The sequence below is a fragment of the Scyliorhinus canicula genome, chromosome 1 (assembly GCF_902713615.1).
Source record: "Scyliorhinus canicula chromosome 1, sScyCan1.1, whole genome shotgun sequence".
Taxonomy (NCBI): Eukaryota; Metazoa; Chordata; class Chondrichthyes; order Carcharhiniformes; family Scyliorhinidae; genus Scyliorhinus; species Scyliorhinus canicula.
This window is the reverse complement of record NC_052146.1, coordinates 220,596,356-220,611,401: the sequence shown is the minus strand read 5'-3', so window position 1 is coordinate 220,611,401 and position 15,046 is coordinate 220,596,356. Positions and strand designations below refer to the sequence as shown.

The 15,046-nt window shown below is 50.6% G+C and overlaps 1 protein-coding gene across 1 annotated transcript in view; it reads left to right on the top strand.

Annotated features, from left to right (window-relative positions):
• Positions 1-6,719: 6,719 nt before the first annotated feature.
• Positions 6,720-15,046, top strand: part of rsph3 (radial spoke head 3) — a 105,380-nt gene continuing 97,053 nt past the window's right edge. The window contains exon 1 of the mRNA XM_038808176.1: positions 6,720-6,913. Coding sequence (XP_038664104.1) covers positions 6,804-6,913 — 110 coding nt within the window. The 5' untranslated portion in view covers positions 6,720-6,803. The remainder of the gene's footprint in view (positions 6,914-15,046) is intronic.

Sequence of the window (15,046 nt, the reverse complement as noted above, 5' to 3'; positions counted from 1 at the left end):
ACTCAGCAGTATACCATTCCTCAGTAGGACATCCTCATATATATCCTTTTCGGGGGGACAGGTAGCTTACCCAGTGTCAATCACATGTTGAAACTATTTTGACCAATGGACATGGACAGATACTCAAAACGTCAGAATGGTTACCACCTTCCCTGTTGAAGGTCAGCTTTTATGTCTACAACAAGTTGAAGGTCATATCCTGGTCCTTTTGTAGCCATTTCAGATGACCACCTGCAAAGGGCCATGGGAATTATGGCCAACCCAGGACTCAGACAGACTCAGAGCTTGTGTGTGTACTTGCAACCCAGATAGCTAGACGTGATCGAAACCCCCGCTCGTTTGCATTCTAATGGCCCATTTCCCCAGAACAAAAGAACTGTACTCAGGTAACCGATACAGATCCAGACTAATTGGCGTCACTCCCTTTACTCAGGGAGCCCAAACAGCCAAGGTCAATGACTGCTAAGGACACGCCCAACCATCAAGACACCCGCCCCTTTATTGGCCAAAATCGAAGGCAGTGATCAAAGCCTGTCAAATTATTGGGTCCAAGTTAAGGACCGCCCCAAAGAGCGCAAAATCCCAGAGGGATAAAAAGAGACACAGCCATGTGCTCGGTCTCTCTTGGATCCGGCCTGTGCCAACCCAAGTGCAGCATAATGACCAGACAGACAAGTTCAAGACCAACGATCGCTACCAGACAGTTGAGCCCAGCAGAAACAGAGCCACTTCTTCTACCCAGCCTTGCAAGATCCGGACAAAGGCCTTGTCCATCTGCATAGAGCCAGTTGCCCTGAAGTTAAGTATAGGTTATTGTAGCTGTTAGGTGTAGTTTAACTTGTCATGTTTTGTGTTGCATGTCGAAGTAATCCTTGTGTGTAAGTAAACCATCTTTGAATTTCAACTGACTAACTAGTTGTGTGGTCCTTTGATCGATATCCGGTAAAGCCTTGTGGTGGTATCGTTTGATACCTGGCGACTCTAAAGAGCATCAATATTAATTGGCAACATTACTCCGGTGCCGATTGGCAACACTTTCAAAACACTTGCACAGATAAGGGGACACACAAGATGCCATCATAACAATGCAGGCATGTCAACATGGCAGCCTGAACATAGTGACATTGCCTGTTTCCAACAGACTGTTTGACAATTGTTGCCTTTTTAGAAAACTGTTTTAGGGGACGTTATATTATCCAGAAAATGCCTGTTTATTCAAGAAGTATTTCTTACGTAACCTGCAGCACAAATTTGTAATGTTTTACAATTATACATAATTAACACTTGATTTTAAGTCATAAATCATGAGAACTGTAAAATGGTATCTTTCCAGCCAGGGTAAGATAAGGGGCTGGATTCTTCCGCCCGTCCGCTGCAAGATGGCCACAACCATTGACCTCGGGCGGGATTCTCCAGTCGCAGGGCTGGCGCAGCTGGAGAATCCCGTCCAAGGTGTGCTAAACCCAAAACTTTTACAGTCTTGGCAAATTACATTAAATTAGGGAATGAATGTGGCCTTATCATAGAATCATAGAATTTACAGTGCAGAAGGAGGCCATTCAGCCATCGAGTCTGCACCGGCTCTTGGAAAGAGCACCCTACCCAAGGTCAACAACTCCACCCTATCCCATAACACAGTAACCCCAGCTTAATTATTAAGCTGTCTCATTTTTCAGTAGACCTTTGTGTTAAGACACCAGAAGATGCTGGTAGGTATCAGGGGCTAATTATAAATCTACATACGGTTAGGTTAACCAATTATTGTTCAGCACTTGAACTAATTTGAGTTAAGCAAATATGAGCTGAGGGATAAAAGCTGAGCTGAGGGGCTGGTTTAGCACACTGGGGTAAATCGCTGGTTTTTAAAGCAGACCATGGCAGGCCAGCAGCATGGTTCAATTCCCGTACCAGCCTCCCTGAACAGGCGCCGGAATGTGGCGACTAGGGGCTTTTCACAGTAACTTCATTTGAAGCCTACTTGTGACAATAAGTGATTTTCATTTGATTTTTCATTTCAAAAATGAAATTTCCGAGTAACCATTTTGTTAACATGTCATTCATCTTTCCATCACTTCATATCTTTGGTCTATTCAACCAAGGAAAGTTGTGCAAAGTCTGCTTAATTGTTAAAGTTAAACTGTCTCCTCCTGTTAATTACTGCTAATTATTATTAATTGAAACATTGCTTTTTAACTTTCTGACTTATTGGGCGGGATTCTCCCAACGGGAGACTAGGTGCCGACGCCGGAGTGAAAACCGAGTGTTTCACTCCGGCATCGGAGGCCGCTCCTCGCCCCCTATTCTCCCCCTATTCTCCACCCCCGGGGGGCTAGGAGCGGCGCCGCGTTATTTACGCGTGCCAGGCCTTGGCGACACGTGAAAGCGGCGCCGCGTAAATGACGTCGCCCGCACATGCGCAGGTTGGCTGGCGTCAACCCGCACATACACGGTTGCCATCCTCCCCGCGGGAGGATTAGGGTTAGGGTTAGGGTTAGGATTGATCTTGCGGGGGGCGGAGGAAAAGAGTGCGTCCTTTAGAGACGCCGGCCCGCCGATCAGTGGGCATCGATAGCGGGCCAGACCCCTTCTGAGCGCCCCTCCGGTGCTCAATCCTCCCTCCTACCCCCACAGGCTGCCCACGCAGCGTTCACGCACTGTTTACACCGGCAGCGACCAGGTGTGGTTGGCGCCGGCGTGAACCCATCGGATTGGGCAGGCCGTTCGGCCCATTTGGGCCAGAGAATCGCCGCTCGCCATTGCAAACGGCGAGTGGTGATTCTCTGAGCGGCCTGTCGTAAAACGCGGCGCACCGTTTTGGGGGCGGGTGGGAGAATCGCGTGCGGGTGCCGGGGCGGCGTGGCGGGACTCGCCCGGCCTCCCTGCGATTCTCCCACCCTGCGTGGGGGGCGGAGAATTGCGCCCGTTATCTTTCAACCTATTAATGGTTAATAAATCTTTTGAATTTCCCATTTAAAGAGTTCATTCTTGCTGGATGGTTAAGTCTTCTAAAACCTGATTTAATATATTGCAAACAACCTGTACACCACAAACAAAATTAGATCACTTTCTAGTGCCAATTCAGTCCTGCAGTTCAACATGGGAACGGCTACTGTCATGCCACAATGCCTTCTGTATGCCTTTTGTCTGATTTGGTGACCTTTCTTGTGGGTGAAGTCATTGGTAAAGGACCTACCCAATCTACTGAGTCATTTGAAGCCTCCGATTTGCCTGAATATAGCCCGATTTGACACTGGAAGTTGGGGCTGCATCGCTCGTTGAACCAACGGCTCTGTAACGGGATTCTGTGGCAGATTTTAAAAGATATCAAAGATTTTAAGGATGGACTCAAAGTCCAGAGTGGACCTTTGCACATCGTCTGCCACTAGACTACTGCATAAAGAAAGGAACTAACTTAGAACTTTGGTTCTTTTTCGTGATGATTGATGCTGTTCGGTACCAGAGAAAATGGTATTTCCATAAATCCCACTATTGACCTCTCTGCAGGATCTTGAGGCAATCAAAATGTGCAGGGACTGCTCACTAATAGATAGGGCGCGATTCTCCGCTGCCCACGACGGGTCGGAGAATAGCGGGAGGGCCTTCCCGACAATTTTCATGGCCTCCCGCTATTCTCCCTCCCCCCTCCGGCCGCCCCCCGACACAAATCGCTGCTCGCCGTTTTTACGGCGAACAGCGATTCTCCACAGGCCGATGGGCCGAATACCGCAGAGTTTACGGCCGTTTTCACGGCCGCGATCACACCTGCTTTGAGCGTTCGTGAAAACGGCCACAAAGTGCCCGTCCTGGATAACCATGGCACCAATTGGCACGGCCGTGCCAAGGGTGGCATGGGCCTGCGATCGGTGGGCACCGATCGCGGGCAGCGGGTCTGATACCCACGCACTATTTGTTCTCCCGCCGCCCTGCAGGATCAGTCCGCGGGGCGGCTGAGGGGCATGACGTTCGCTAACTCCGCGTCGCCGTGATTCCCCGGGCCCCGATACTAGCCCCACCCGGGGGGGGGGGAGAATCGGGTCCCAGGACGGAGCTCCGAGGCGGGCGTGAAACACGACCAGTTTCACGCCAGCCTTCACGGCACGCCGGATTTGCGGAGAATCGCGCCCCATAATTATTAGCTCTCTCCTCCTGCTGCCAAAATTTCTCCAGCTGCTTCTGAAGGTTTCTCCGTTCCGTAGTTCCTTTGATAACACTGAGGTCTTTTATATTATAATAATCTTTATTCGTGTCACAAGTATGCTTACATTAACACTGCAATGGAGTTACTGTGAAAATCCCCTTTACATCAACGTATCAAACACTGCCACCATGTTCTGAGATTGAGTATTACTACAACTGTACAGGGCACTGGTCTGACCACACCTGGAGTATTGTATGCAGTTTTGCTCTCCTTAGTTAAGGAGGGGCATACTTGAACTAGAAGCAGTTCAGAGAGAATTCACTTGGCTAATTCCTGGATGACGGATCTGTCTTTTGAGGAAAGGTTGAGCAGGTTCAGCCTAAACATCCTGAGGCTTACAAGAGTGGTGACTTTCTTGAAATATACAAGATTCTGAAGTGGCTTGACAAGGTATATGCTGAGAAGATATCCCTCCTCATGGGGAAATCTAGAAAGAGACAAAATAAGGCGTTGTTATGACTTCCTGGGCTAGTGCATGGTCAATTCCAGTGCCACTTGACCCAAGTCACAACACAAGTAATTAGCCAATAATTCTAAGAAAAATATCCAAGATCTTTGGCCCTTGGCTGTCCAATAATAGCCACCAGGTTTGTAAATGTAAACACAATTAACTACAATGAAATATGCAGCAAATGCAACTGGTTAACTATTATCTAATCCCTAATTCCCAGTTTACTCCCCCACCCCAACACACGCACACACAAGATAAACAAACATAGAGGGGTGGAAAGGGGCAAAAAACATAAAGGAAAAAGAATCTTTGTTTCAGATGATATTTTCTTTTAGCACACCTTCCTTCTCAGAAAGCTTGCAGGTTAAAGTCTCTGTTTGCAGCCTGTACTGGTCTTCTCTGTAGGTGCATTCATTCAGGTTCGCTGTAACTTCAGAAATACAGCAGCCACAGCCTTTCTGGAGAGAGAAAGCAGGTCCAGGTCTTGGTTTGCAGCCTGTAATGGTTTTCTGTAAGATAGATTCCTGCAGTTTCAGAAATACAGTACTCGCAGGCGTTCTGAAGAGAGATAGCAGGTTCTTGTCTCTGTGCTGCCAGAATCAAAACTGAAACTCCTTGCAACTCTGAATATCATTCCATGGGAATAGGATCCAATCGTCACCTGTTACTGGGTGAAGCATGGCCTTTTGGGCCAATTAATTGGCCACCAGCCAATCAATCAAACCGAGTCCCACCCCATCTCTCGCTCTCTCTCTGACGCCGACAAGTTTGGAGCATCTGTTTAAATCACCAGAGACTAGCAAAAGTGTTCTCTTCTGTAACTTCTGAATTCTGCTGCTTGATTTAAAGATACATGTCCCTTAATCATCCATGGGTCAAAATAATAACGCCAAAATGAAAGGGGAAATAAAGTATTAAACAGGAAGAACCCGAACAGCATTTACCACTTGATATGGAGGTGAGAAGGAACTGCATCTCCCACAGATTCAATAGTGCTAGGAATTCTCTTCCCGAGCAAGCAGTGGAGGGTGCATCATTGAATATATTCAAGGCCGAGTTAGACAGATTTTTGATTGACAAGGGAGTCTAGGATTATGGAGGACAGGCAGGAAAGTGGAGTTAAGGCCACATCAGATCAGCCACAATCTTATTGATTGGTGAAACAGACTTGAGGCTGAATGGCCTATTCTTGCTATTTCTTCTGTTTTTGTACATCCAGAAGTGTTTTGAAATGCACAAGGATGAAGACTCATAACTGAGTAATGCAGAGCAATAATTTACAAATGCCAAAAGTACAGAATTAAGAAATGGCTTCCAAGTGAATAGAAATTGTTATTGGATTGTAGCATGCTTTGGTCAGACCACACCTTGTTTGGTTTTGGTCGCTGAGAAACAAGAGGCATTCAAGCATTGAAGGCAATAGCTGTGAATTATGATGAAAGACAGGATAAACATATGCTTTTCATTGTGGAAACGTGGTATCTGAAAGGGAATCTTTGTAGTGAGATACAATTATGTGAAAAAACATTAAAACACTGGAGTGGCCACGGAGCACATCCAAAGTCGGGAAAGGCAGATTTAAGTTCCAGTGAACAATCAAAACTTGGAATGAGATAAAGACACTGATTATTCATAAAGAATCATATGCAGCAAGGTGGTGGGGGGTAGATTAATTAAATAAAATGGCCTTCCTCCTCTTAGTAAATGTCTTATGCCATTGAAAATGATCCATTAGTGGTCGGGATAAAAACACTCCTGGAAACTATGAGCAGCAAACACTCAGTGATAGAGAATACAGAGAGGACAGAAGAACATGGCTCAACATAACGGTTACCAAGGGCAACCAGCACTTTAGATCTCCAATGAATACAGTGAGCCACTGTGGAGGAGCACAAGCAAGAACATTCACGGTCAATCACAATAAGATGCCCTGGGTGTTAAACACCGGCTGGTTAGGGCCCCACACACAGTGACAGTGACAGTGATAAGCAAGGCGGCTCCGCCGAGACTGCTTCCTCCAGGAGCTAGGCCCTGAAGCGGCTCGCTGACGGAAGTGACGCTCCTGTGCGTTGGTAACCGTTGCCAAGGTAGCAGGTTGCTAGGGGATGCCGGCGCGCTCTCACATTGATCTCACTCATTCCCCAGCCTGCCGCAATGACTACCGTCTTACCGCAGCAGGACAACAGCAACACCTACACCTTCTCCAGCCGCCCGAGAGCCCTACAGGAGAGGAAGAAATATCGTCAGGAACAGCAGCAGCAGCCGTGAGTAAGGGGGAGAAATGGCAGGGCTGGCAGCTGGGAGAGGAGGCTAGAGACTGGAGCAGTGCATGGGGTCAGCACTGAGACTGGAGTAGGGTATGGGGTCAGCACTGAGGCTGGAGCAGGGTATGGAGACAACACTGCGGCTGGAGCAGGGCATGGGGTCAGCACTGAGACTGGACCAGGGCACGGGGTCAGCACTGAGGCTGGAGCAGGGTATGGGGTCAGCACTGAGGCTGGAGCAGGGTATGGGGTCAGCACTGAGGCTGGAGCAGGGTATGGGGTCAGCACTGAGGCTGGAGCAGGGTATGGGGTCAGCACTGAGGCTGGAGCAGGGTATGGAGACAACACTGCGGCTGGAGCAGGGCATGGGGTCAGCACTGAGGCTGGAGCAGGGCATGGGGTCAGCACTGAGACTGGACCAGGGCACGGGGTCAGCACTGAGGCTGGAGCAGGGTATGGAGACAACACTGCGGCTGGAGCAGGGCATGGGGTCAAAACTGAGACTGGAGCAGGGCACGGGGTCAGCACTTAGGCTGGAGCAGGGTATGGAGACAACACTGAGGCTGGAGCAGGGTATGGGGTCAGCACTGAGGCTGGAGCAGGGTATGGGGTCAGCACTGAGACAGGATTAGGGTATAGGGGCAACATTGAGGCTGGAGCAGGGTATGGGGTCAGCACTGAGGCTGGAGCAGGGTATGAGGGCAACACAGGCTGGAGCAGGGTATGGGGTCAGCACTGAGACAGAAGTAGGGTATAGGGGCAACATTGAGGCTGGAGCAGGATATTCCCATAACAGCCTCCCCGAACAGGCGCCGGAATGTGACGACTAGGGGCTTTTCACAGTAACTTCATTGACGCCTACTCGTGTCAATAAGCAATTTTCATTTTCATTTCATTTCATATGGGGTCAGCACTGAGGCTGGAGCAGGGTATGGGGTCAGCCCTGAGGCTGGAGCAGGGTATGGGGTCAGCCCTGAGGCTGGAGCAGGGTATGGGGTCAGCACTGAGACTGGAGCAGGGTATGGGGTCAGCACTGAGGCAGGGTCAGGGTAATGGGTCAGCACTGAGGCTGGAACAGGGTATGAAGTCAGCACTGACACTGGAGCAGGGTATGGAGTCAGCACTGAGGCAGGAGCAGGGTATGGGTGATGGAACCATCACTTCTACGGACACGTGCTTGTAGGATTAAAATAGCGGTTTTAATATACATACAACAGAGCCAGCCTGTTCGCCGTTGAACTTTCGATGAACTGGCCGGCTGGCTCTGTGGCACGGAACCTTATACAGCAGCTCCAGGGGGAGGAGTTCTGGGCGGAGCCAAGGGGGGAGCCCAGTACAAACTCTCGAGTACCCCCAGAGCTACTCCCCCTGGTGGTCAGGTAGTGCAACTACACTTACAATATAGGTACGTATACAATGGGAACAGAGTGACATTGGTAACTTATAATACCGTGTGAATCTCATTCGCCACATTCACCCCCTGTGAAAAAACATCAAGTCCGGCGGGGGTGGTGGCTCACAGAGTTAGTCTGTCCGGTGGACAAATTGTTCGTTGCGATCTGCGGAGCACCGGGATTGCAGCCTCTTGCGGTGGCTGGGTGGGTGTTGAGAGCTGGGGTACGATGGCAGACTCCGGGGCGGGTCTCGTCCAAACTTCATACACCTCTGGCTCGACCGGAGACTGGGGGCACTGGGGGCGGGCTGGTGCTGGCGCATGGAACAGGCGGGGCGACTTTGCGGGATCAGAGGCGCGAGGAGGCGGCAGCATAGGGAACGGGGTAAGGGGTTCCTCAGTGGGGGTAGTGGGGGGGGCTGGATCCAGCGGGTGCCAGGTCCCGAAGGGATACTGTGTCCTGGCGACCGTCCGGGAACTCCACGAATGCGTACTGGGGGTTGGAATAGAGGAGGCGCACCTTTTCAACAAGGGGGTCGGTTTTGTGCGCCCTGATGTGCTTCCTCAGGAGAACCGGGCCTGGTGTCCTCAGCCACGCCGGAAGTGAGACCCCATGGTAGTGCCCCTAGAAAAAGTGAAGAGCCGCTCGAGAGGGGTTTGATTGGTCGCTGTACAGAGGAGGGATCTAATTGCGTGGAGCGCGGCTGGGAGGACTTCTTGCCATTGAGAGACTTGGAGTTTTCTAGACCGGAGGGTCAGTAGGACGGTCTTCCAGACCGTCGCATTCTCCCTCTCCACCTGCACGTTCCCCCTGGGGTTGTAGCTGGTAGTCCTGCTCGAGGCGATGCCCTTGTCGAGCAGATACTGACGCAGCTCGTCGCTCATAAAGGACGAACCCCGGTCGCTGTGCACGTAGCTGAGGAAACCAAACAGGGTGAAGACACTATGCAGGGCCCTAATGACTGTGTGGGAAGTCATGTCGGGGCACGGGATGGTAAAAGGGAATCGGGAGAACTCGTCTATGATGTTGAGGAAATAAATGTTCTTGTTAGTGGAGGGGAGTGGCCCTTTGAAATCGATCGCGAGGCGTTCAAAGGGCCTAGAAGCCTTGACCTGGTGGGCCCTGTCTGGTCTATAGAAGTGCGGTTTGCACTCTGCACAGATAGGGCAGTCCCTGGTGACCGCTTTTACCTCCTCGTTGGAGAAAGGCAGGTTTCGGGCTCTGATGTAGTGGGCGAGCCGGATGACCCCTGGATGGCAGAGGTCATCGTGGATGGCTTTCAGACGGCTGATCTGCGCGCTGGCGCATGTCCCGCGGGTTAGGGCATCCGAGGGCTCGTCGAGCTTCCCCGGTCGATATTTAATATCGTAACTATAGGTGGAGAGTTCGATCCTCCACCGAAGGATTTTATCGTTTTTTATTTTGCCCCTTTGCGAATTGTCAAACATAAAGGCAACCGATCGTTGGTCGGTGATGAGGGTGAACCTCCTACCTGCGAGGTAGTGCCTCCAGTGACGAACAGCCTCCACGATGGCTTGTGCTTCCTTCTCGACTGAGGAGTGTCGGAGTTCTGAAGTGGATAGGGTACGGGAGAAAAATGCAATGGGCCTCCCTGCCTGATTTAAAGTGGCTGCTAGAGCTACTTCTGAGGCGTCGCTCTCAACCGGAAAGGGAGTGGATTCATCCACCGCCCGCATGGCTGCTTTGGCGATGTCCTCCTTGATGCAGCTGAAGGCCTGGTGCGCCTCAGCTGACAGGGGAAATCGTGTGGCCTTAAAGAGTGGCCGGGCTTTGTCCGCATATTGAGGGACCCACTGGGCGTAGTATGAAAAGAACCCCAAGCACCGTTTGAGGGCCTTGGGTCAATGAGGGAGGGGGGAGTTCTAAGAGGGGGCGCATACAGTCCGGGTCTGGGCCCAGGACTCCGTTCTCCACGACATAGCCGAGTATGGGCAGTCTGTTTGTGCGGAAACGCATTTCCCCTTGTTATAAGTGAGGTTTAATTTCTGTGCCGTTTGGAGAAAACGGTGGAGGTTGGCGTCGTGGTCCTGCTGGTCATGGCCGCAGATGGTAACATTGTCCAGATACGGAAACGTGGCCCGCAGCCTGTACTGGTCTACCATTCGGTCCATTGCTCGTTGGAACACTGAAACCCCGTTAGTGACGCCGAAGGGAACCCGGAGGAAATGGAAGAGGCGGCCATCGGCCTCGAATGCCGTGTAGTGGCGGTCCTCCGGGTGGATTGGAAGCTGGTGGTATGCAGACTTCAGATCCACCGTGGAAAATAGCCGAAATTGGGCGATCTGGTTAACCATGTCTGCAATTCTGGGGAGGGGATACGCGTCTAGGAGCGTAAAGCGATTTATGGTCTGACTATAGTCGACGACCATGCAAAATTTTTCCCCGGTCTTGACGACCACCAACTGAGCTCTCCAGGGACTATTACTGGCCTCTATGATCCCCTCACTGAGCAGCCGTCGGACCTCCGATCAGATAAAGACCCTATCCTGTAGGCTGTATCGCCTGCTGCGAGTAGCTACTGGTTTGCAATCTGGAGTGAGATTGGCGAAGAGAGGAGGGGGGGAGATGCGCAGCGTGGCTAGGCTGCAGATAGTGAGTGGGGGCAGGGGCCCGCCGAAGCTGAGGGTGAGGCTCTTGAGGTTGCACTGGAAATCCAGGCCTAATAAGAGTGGCGCACAGAGGTCGGGCAGGACATAAAGTTTAAATTTCGAATAACTAGCGCCTCAAATTGTGAGCGTAGCGACGGTGCGTCCTTGGATTTGGACTGAATGGGAGCCCGAAGCGAGGGCGATAGTTTGGCTCACAGGAAAAATAGGAAGCGAACAGCGTCTTACCAGCTCTGGGTGTATGAAGCTCTCGGTGCTCCCGGAGTCAAAGAGGCATGGCGTGCTGTACCCGTTGATCTGGACCTCCGCCATCGAACTTCGTAGGTGCTTGGGGCGGGATTGATCTAGGGTGACCGCGTTGAGTTACGGGCCGCGTGATGGGCGCCCGGGGAAGTCGTAGTCTTCCGAGTGGGCGTCCGGTCGAGTAGATGCCGGTATGTTCTGGCGAGCTAGATGCAGGATCGCTGCGCTGAGTTGCGGGCCGCGTGATGAGTGCCCGGGGAAGTCGTAGTCTTCTGATGAGCTTTCTGAGCATGGAGATGCAGATGGGGCCCGTGGATCGCACGTGGTGAGCAGCGAGGAAGATGGCGTCCAAGATGGCGACCCCCATGAGTCGCACGTGGCCGGCCGCATGGTGGGGGTTTGCTAAGATGGCGGCCCCCATGGATCGCACGTGGTGGGAGGGGGCGGAGTCGGGGCGTAGGTCGCAGCGTTTCGGGCCCCGCGGGCCCGCTGGTGCTGGGAGCGATTTGTTCTCTCTACTGGGGAGTTAGAAACTGCGGCCCTTTTCGCGAGGCACACTCTGGCATAGTGGCCTTTCTTCCCGCCGCTGCTGCAGGTCGCGGATCGGGCTGGGGAGTGCTGCCTCGGGTGCTGGCTTTGTCCACAGAAATGGCAGGCTGGGGCAGCTGAGTAGCTGGCTGGGGCAGCAGAGTGACTGGCTGGGGCCGCAGAGTAACTGGCTTTGGCAGCGCGGTAGCTGGGGGGCCGTGCGGCACAGGCCTGGGGAAGTTGTTGGTCGGGGGCCCACGATGAGGTCGCAGGGTCCGTGGGAAACGAGGTGAGGCTGCGGAAGGAGACTTCCATTGTGGTAGCATATAATACCGTGTGAATCTCATTCACCACAATGGGGTCAGCACTGAGGCTGGAGCAGGGTATGGAGTCAGCACTGAGACTGGAGCAGGGTATGGAGGCAACATTGAGGCTGGAGCAGGGTATGGGGTCAACACTGAAGCGGGAGCAGGGAATGGGGGCAACACTGAGACTGGAGCAGTATATGGGGGCAACACTGGGACTGGAGCATGACATGGGTTCAGCATTGAGGAGGGGAGAGGCTGGTGCAGGGTATGGGGCAGCACTGAGGATGGGGCTGGGTGGGGGCAACACAGGAGGGGAAAGGCTAGTGCAGGGTATGTGTGCAGCACTGAGGAGGGGAGAGGCTGGTTCAGGGTATGAGAACAACACTCGGGAGGGGAGATGCTGGTGCAGGGTAAGGGGTCAGCACTGAGAAGGGGGGGCTGGAGCAGGGCATGGGGGCAGGGTATATTGGATGAATACGTGGTTGAAGAGATGGGATTCAGATTCCTGGGATATTGGGACTAGTTCTGGCGGTGGTGGGCACAGTACGACTGGACGGGTTATACCTGGGCAGGACCGGGACTGATGTCCTGGGGGAGTATTTGCTAGAATGGCTCGGCAAGGTTCAAATCAAAATGGCAGGGGGGTGGGACATTATGCAAGGAATTTGAGGAGGGAGAATCAAGGACAAAAACAAAAGAGAGAAAGAGGAATAGGAAAAGTGATACAGAGAAACCAAAGGCCAGATTGAAAAAGGGCACAGTAAAAAATAGCGTGAATGGGACAAGTAATTTTAAAACGACAAGCCTAAAGGCTTTGTGCCTTAACGTGGGGAGAATTTGCGATAAAGTGGATGAATTTATTGTGCAAAAAGATGTAAATAGGTATGATATTACAGAGACATGGCTGCAGCGTGACCAGGGTTGGGAACTGAACATCCAGGGGTATTCAGTATTTAGGAAGGACAGACAAAAAGGAAAATGCAGTGGCGTGTATTGTTGGTTAAAGAGGAAATTAATGCAATAGTGAGGAAAGATATTAGCTCTAACAATGTGGAATCTGTATGGGTAGAGCCAAGAAACACCAAGGTGCAAAAAACATTAATAAAGTTTATATATAGACCCCCAAACTGTAGTAATGATGTTGGGAATGGCATTAAACAGGAAATTATGGGTGATTTTACAAACCTTGTCTGGTTTGTTCTCCTACACTAGGGTTTCTTCCAAATCCTCATACACTGTGCACACCGTAATGTCTTGCAGTAATTCATTGTGCTCAGGTGACCAGCTATCTTCTAGGATATTTAGTCGCTTGACTAGATTCAAGGATTCACACAATTTCATCCCAGGATTTCAGGTCATTAAAGTTGCATGACTGGCCCTTCAGTCTCAAGTCTGTAACAAAACTGTCAAAAAATACATTAGCCGAGGCATAGATTTAAGAGCAGGGAGGTTACGCTGGAACTGTATGAAACATTGGTTCGGCCACAGCTAGAGTATTGTGTGTAGTTCTGGAATCCACATTCTAGAAGGGATGTGATAGCACTCGAAAGGGTGCAGTGGTGATTTACCAGATGTTGGCTGGGCTGGAGAGATTTAGCTGTGAAGAGAGATTGGATAGACTGGCGTTGTTTTCCTTGGAGGAGAAGAGACTGAGGGGGGGACATGATTGAGATGTATAAAATTATGAGGCACATAAATAGACAGGAAGAAACTTTTCCCCTTGGTGGAGGGTTAATAACCAGGGGGCATAGATTTAAGCTAAAGGGCAGGAGGTTGAGAGGGAATGTGAGGAAAAACGTTTTCACGCAGAGGGTGATGGGAGTTTAGATCTCGCTGCTGAAAGGGTGGTGGAGGCAAAGGCATACAAGGCCATGGGCCAAGTGCTGGGAAATGGGATTAAGATAGTGAGGTGGTTGTTATTGACCAACACAGACCAGATGGGCCAAAGAGCCTTTTCTGTGCTGTAGACGTCGATGCCTCCATGACATTTCTTCACTAAGAGGGTGGAATTCTCTACCACAGAAGGTTGTAGAGTCCAAATCGTTGAATATACCCGAGAAAGAAGGAAATAGATTTCTAAACTCTAAAGGTATTGAGAGGTATGATGCTGAAATATGGTGTTGGGATAGAAAATTAACCATGATCATGTTGAAAGGTGGAGCCGGCTCAAAGGGCCCAATGGCCACCTCCTGCTCCTATCTTGTATGTTTCTATGATTAGGTGAGGAGAGTATTGGGCAGTAACAGCAGTGATTAAGGGAGGGATAAAGAATGAGCAGCATCAATGAATCGGGTGTAAACAAAGTGGGTAGCAATAATTTGGAGTCTTTTATAGTTAAATCGCAGTGTGGTAATCGCTCCAAAAAAAAAGCACATGCAAAGAAGGAGACATTAAGACTGATGACCAAAAGCTTGCTCAGAGGTAGGTTATGAGTGACATTGTAAAAGGAGAGAATAATGGAAATCTTGGGGAAGGAATTTTGTAACTTGGACCTGAATATAATGCTTATCAGCCTGACACATCTCTGGCTGAAAGAACAACATTCAAAGTTGCTGATTTAACTGCAAATGTCATATCATTTAATCTGCCATGCTGGCTAACTTTCAAACATGTGCGATCTGACCTTCCACCCCTAGGTCAGATGACACCATGTGTAGTACAGAGTGTATCTTATCCAATTTTTAAAAAGTCATTCATAGGATGTATGTGGCACTGGCTGGGCCTGCATTTGCTGCCCATCCCATCCCTAATTTTCCTCGAGAAGGTGGTGGTGAGCTGCCTTGAGCAACTGCAATCTAAATATCGTATAATATCTATTATATTGAAGTCCATACACAATCAGCTGCCATCGGGCACAGCCAATTGTGGAAGAAGGGAAATGGGAATGCATAAGCGGCCAGACTCGCAAGAACACTAAATTCACAGACGTTTTGAGCTGTAGGCTGGGTGAGGCCCTAGAGCAATTTGAACATGAGGTGTGCGGATTTTAAAATTGAAGTATCACTGGATTTGATGACAATGTAGGTCGACAAC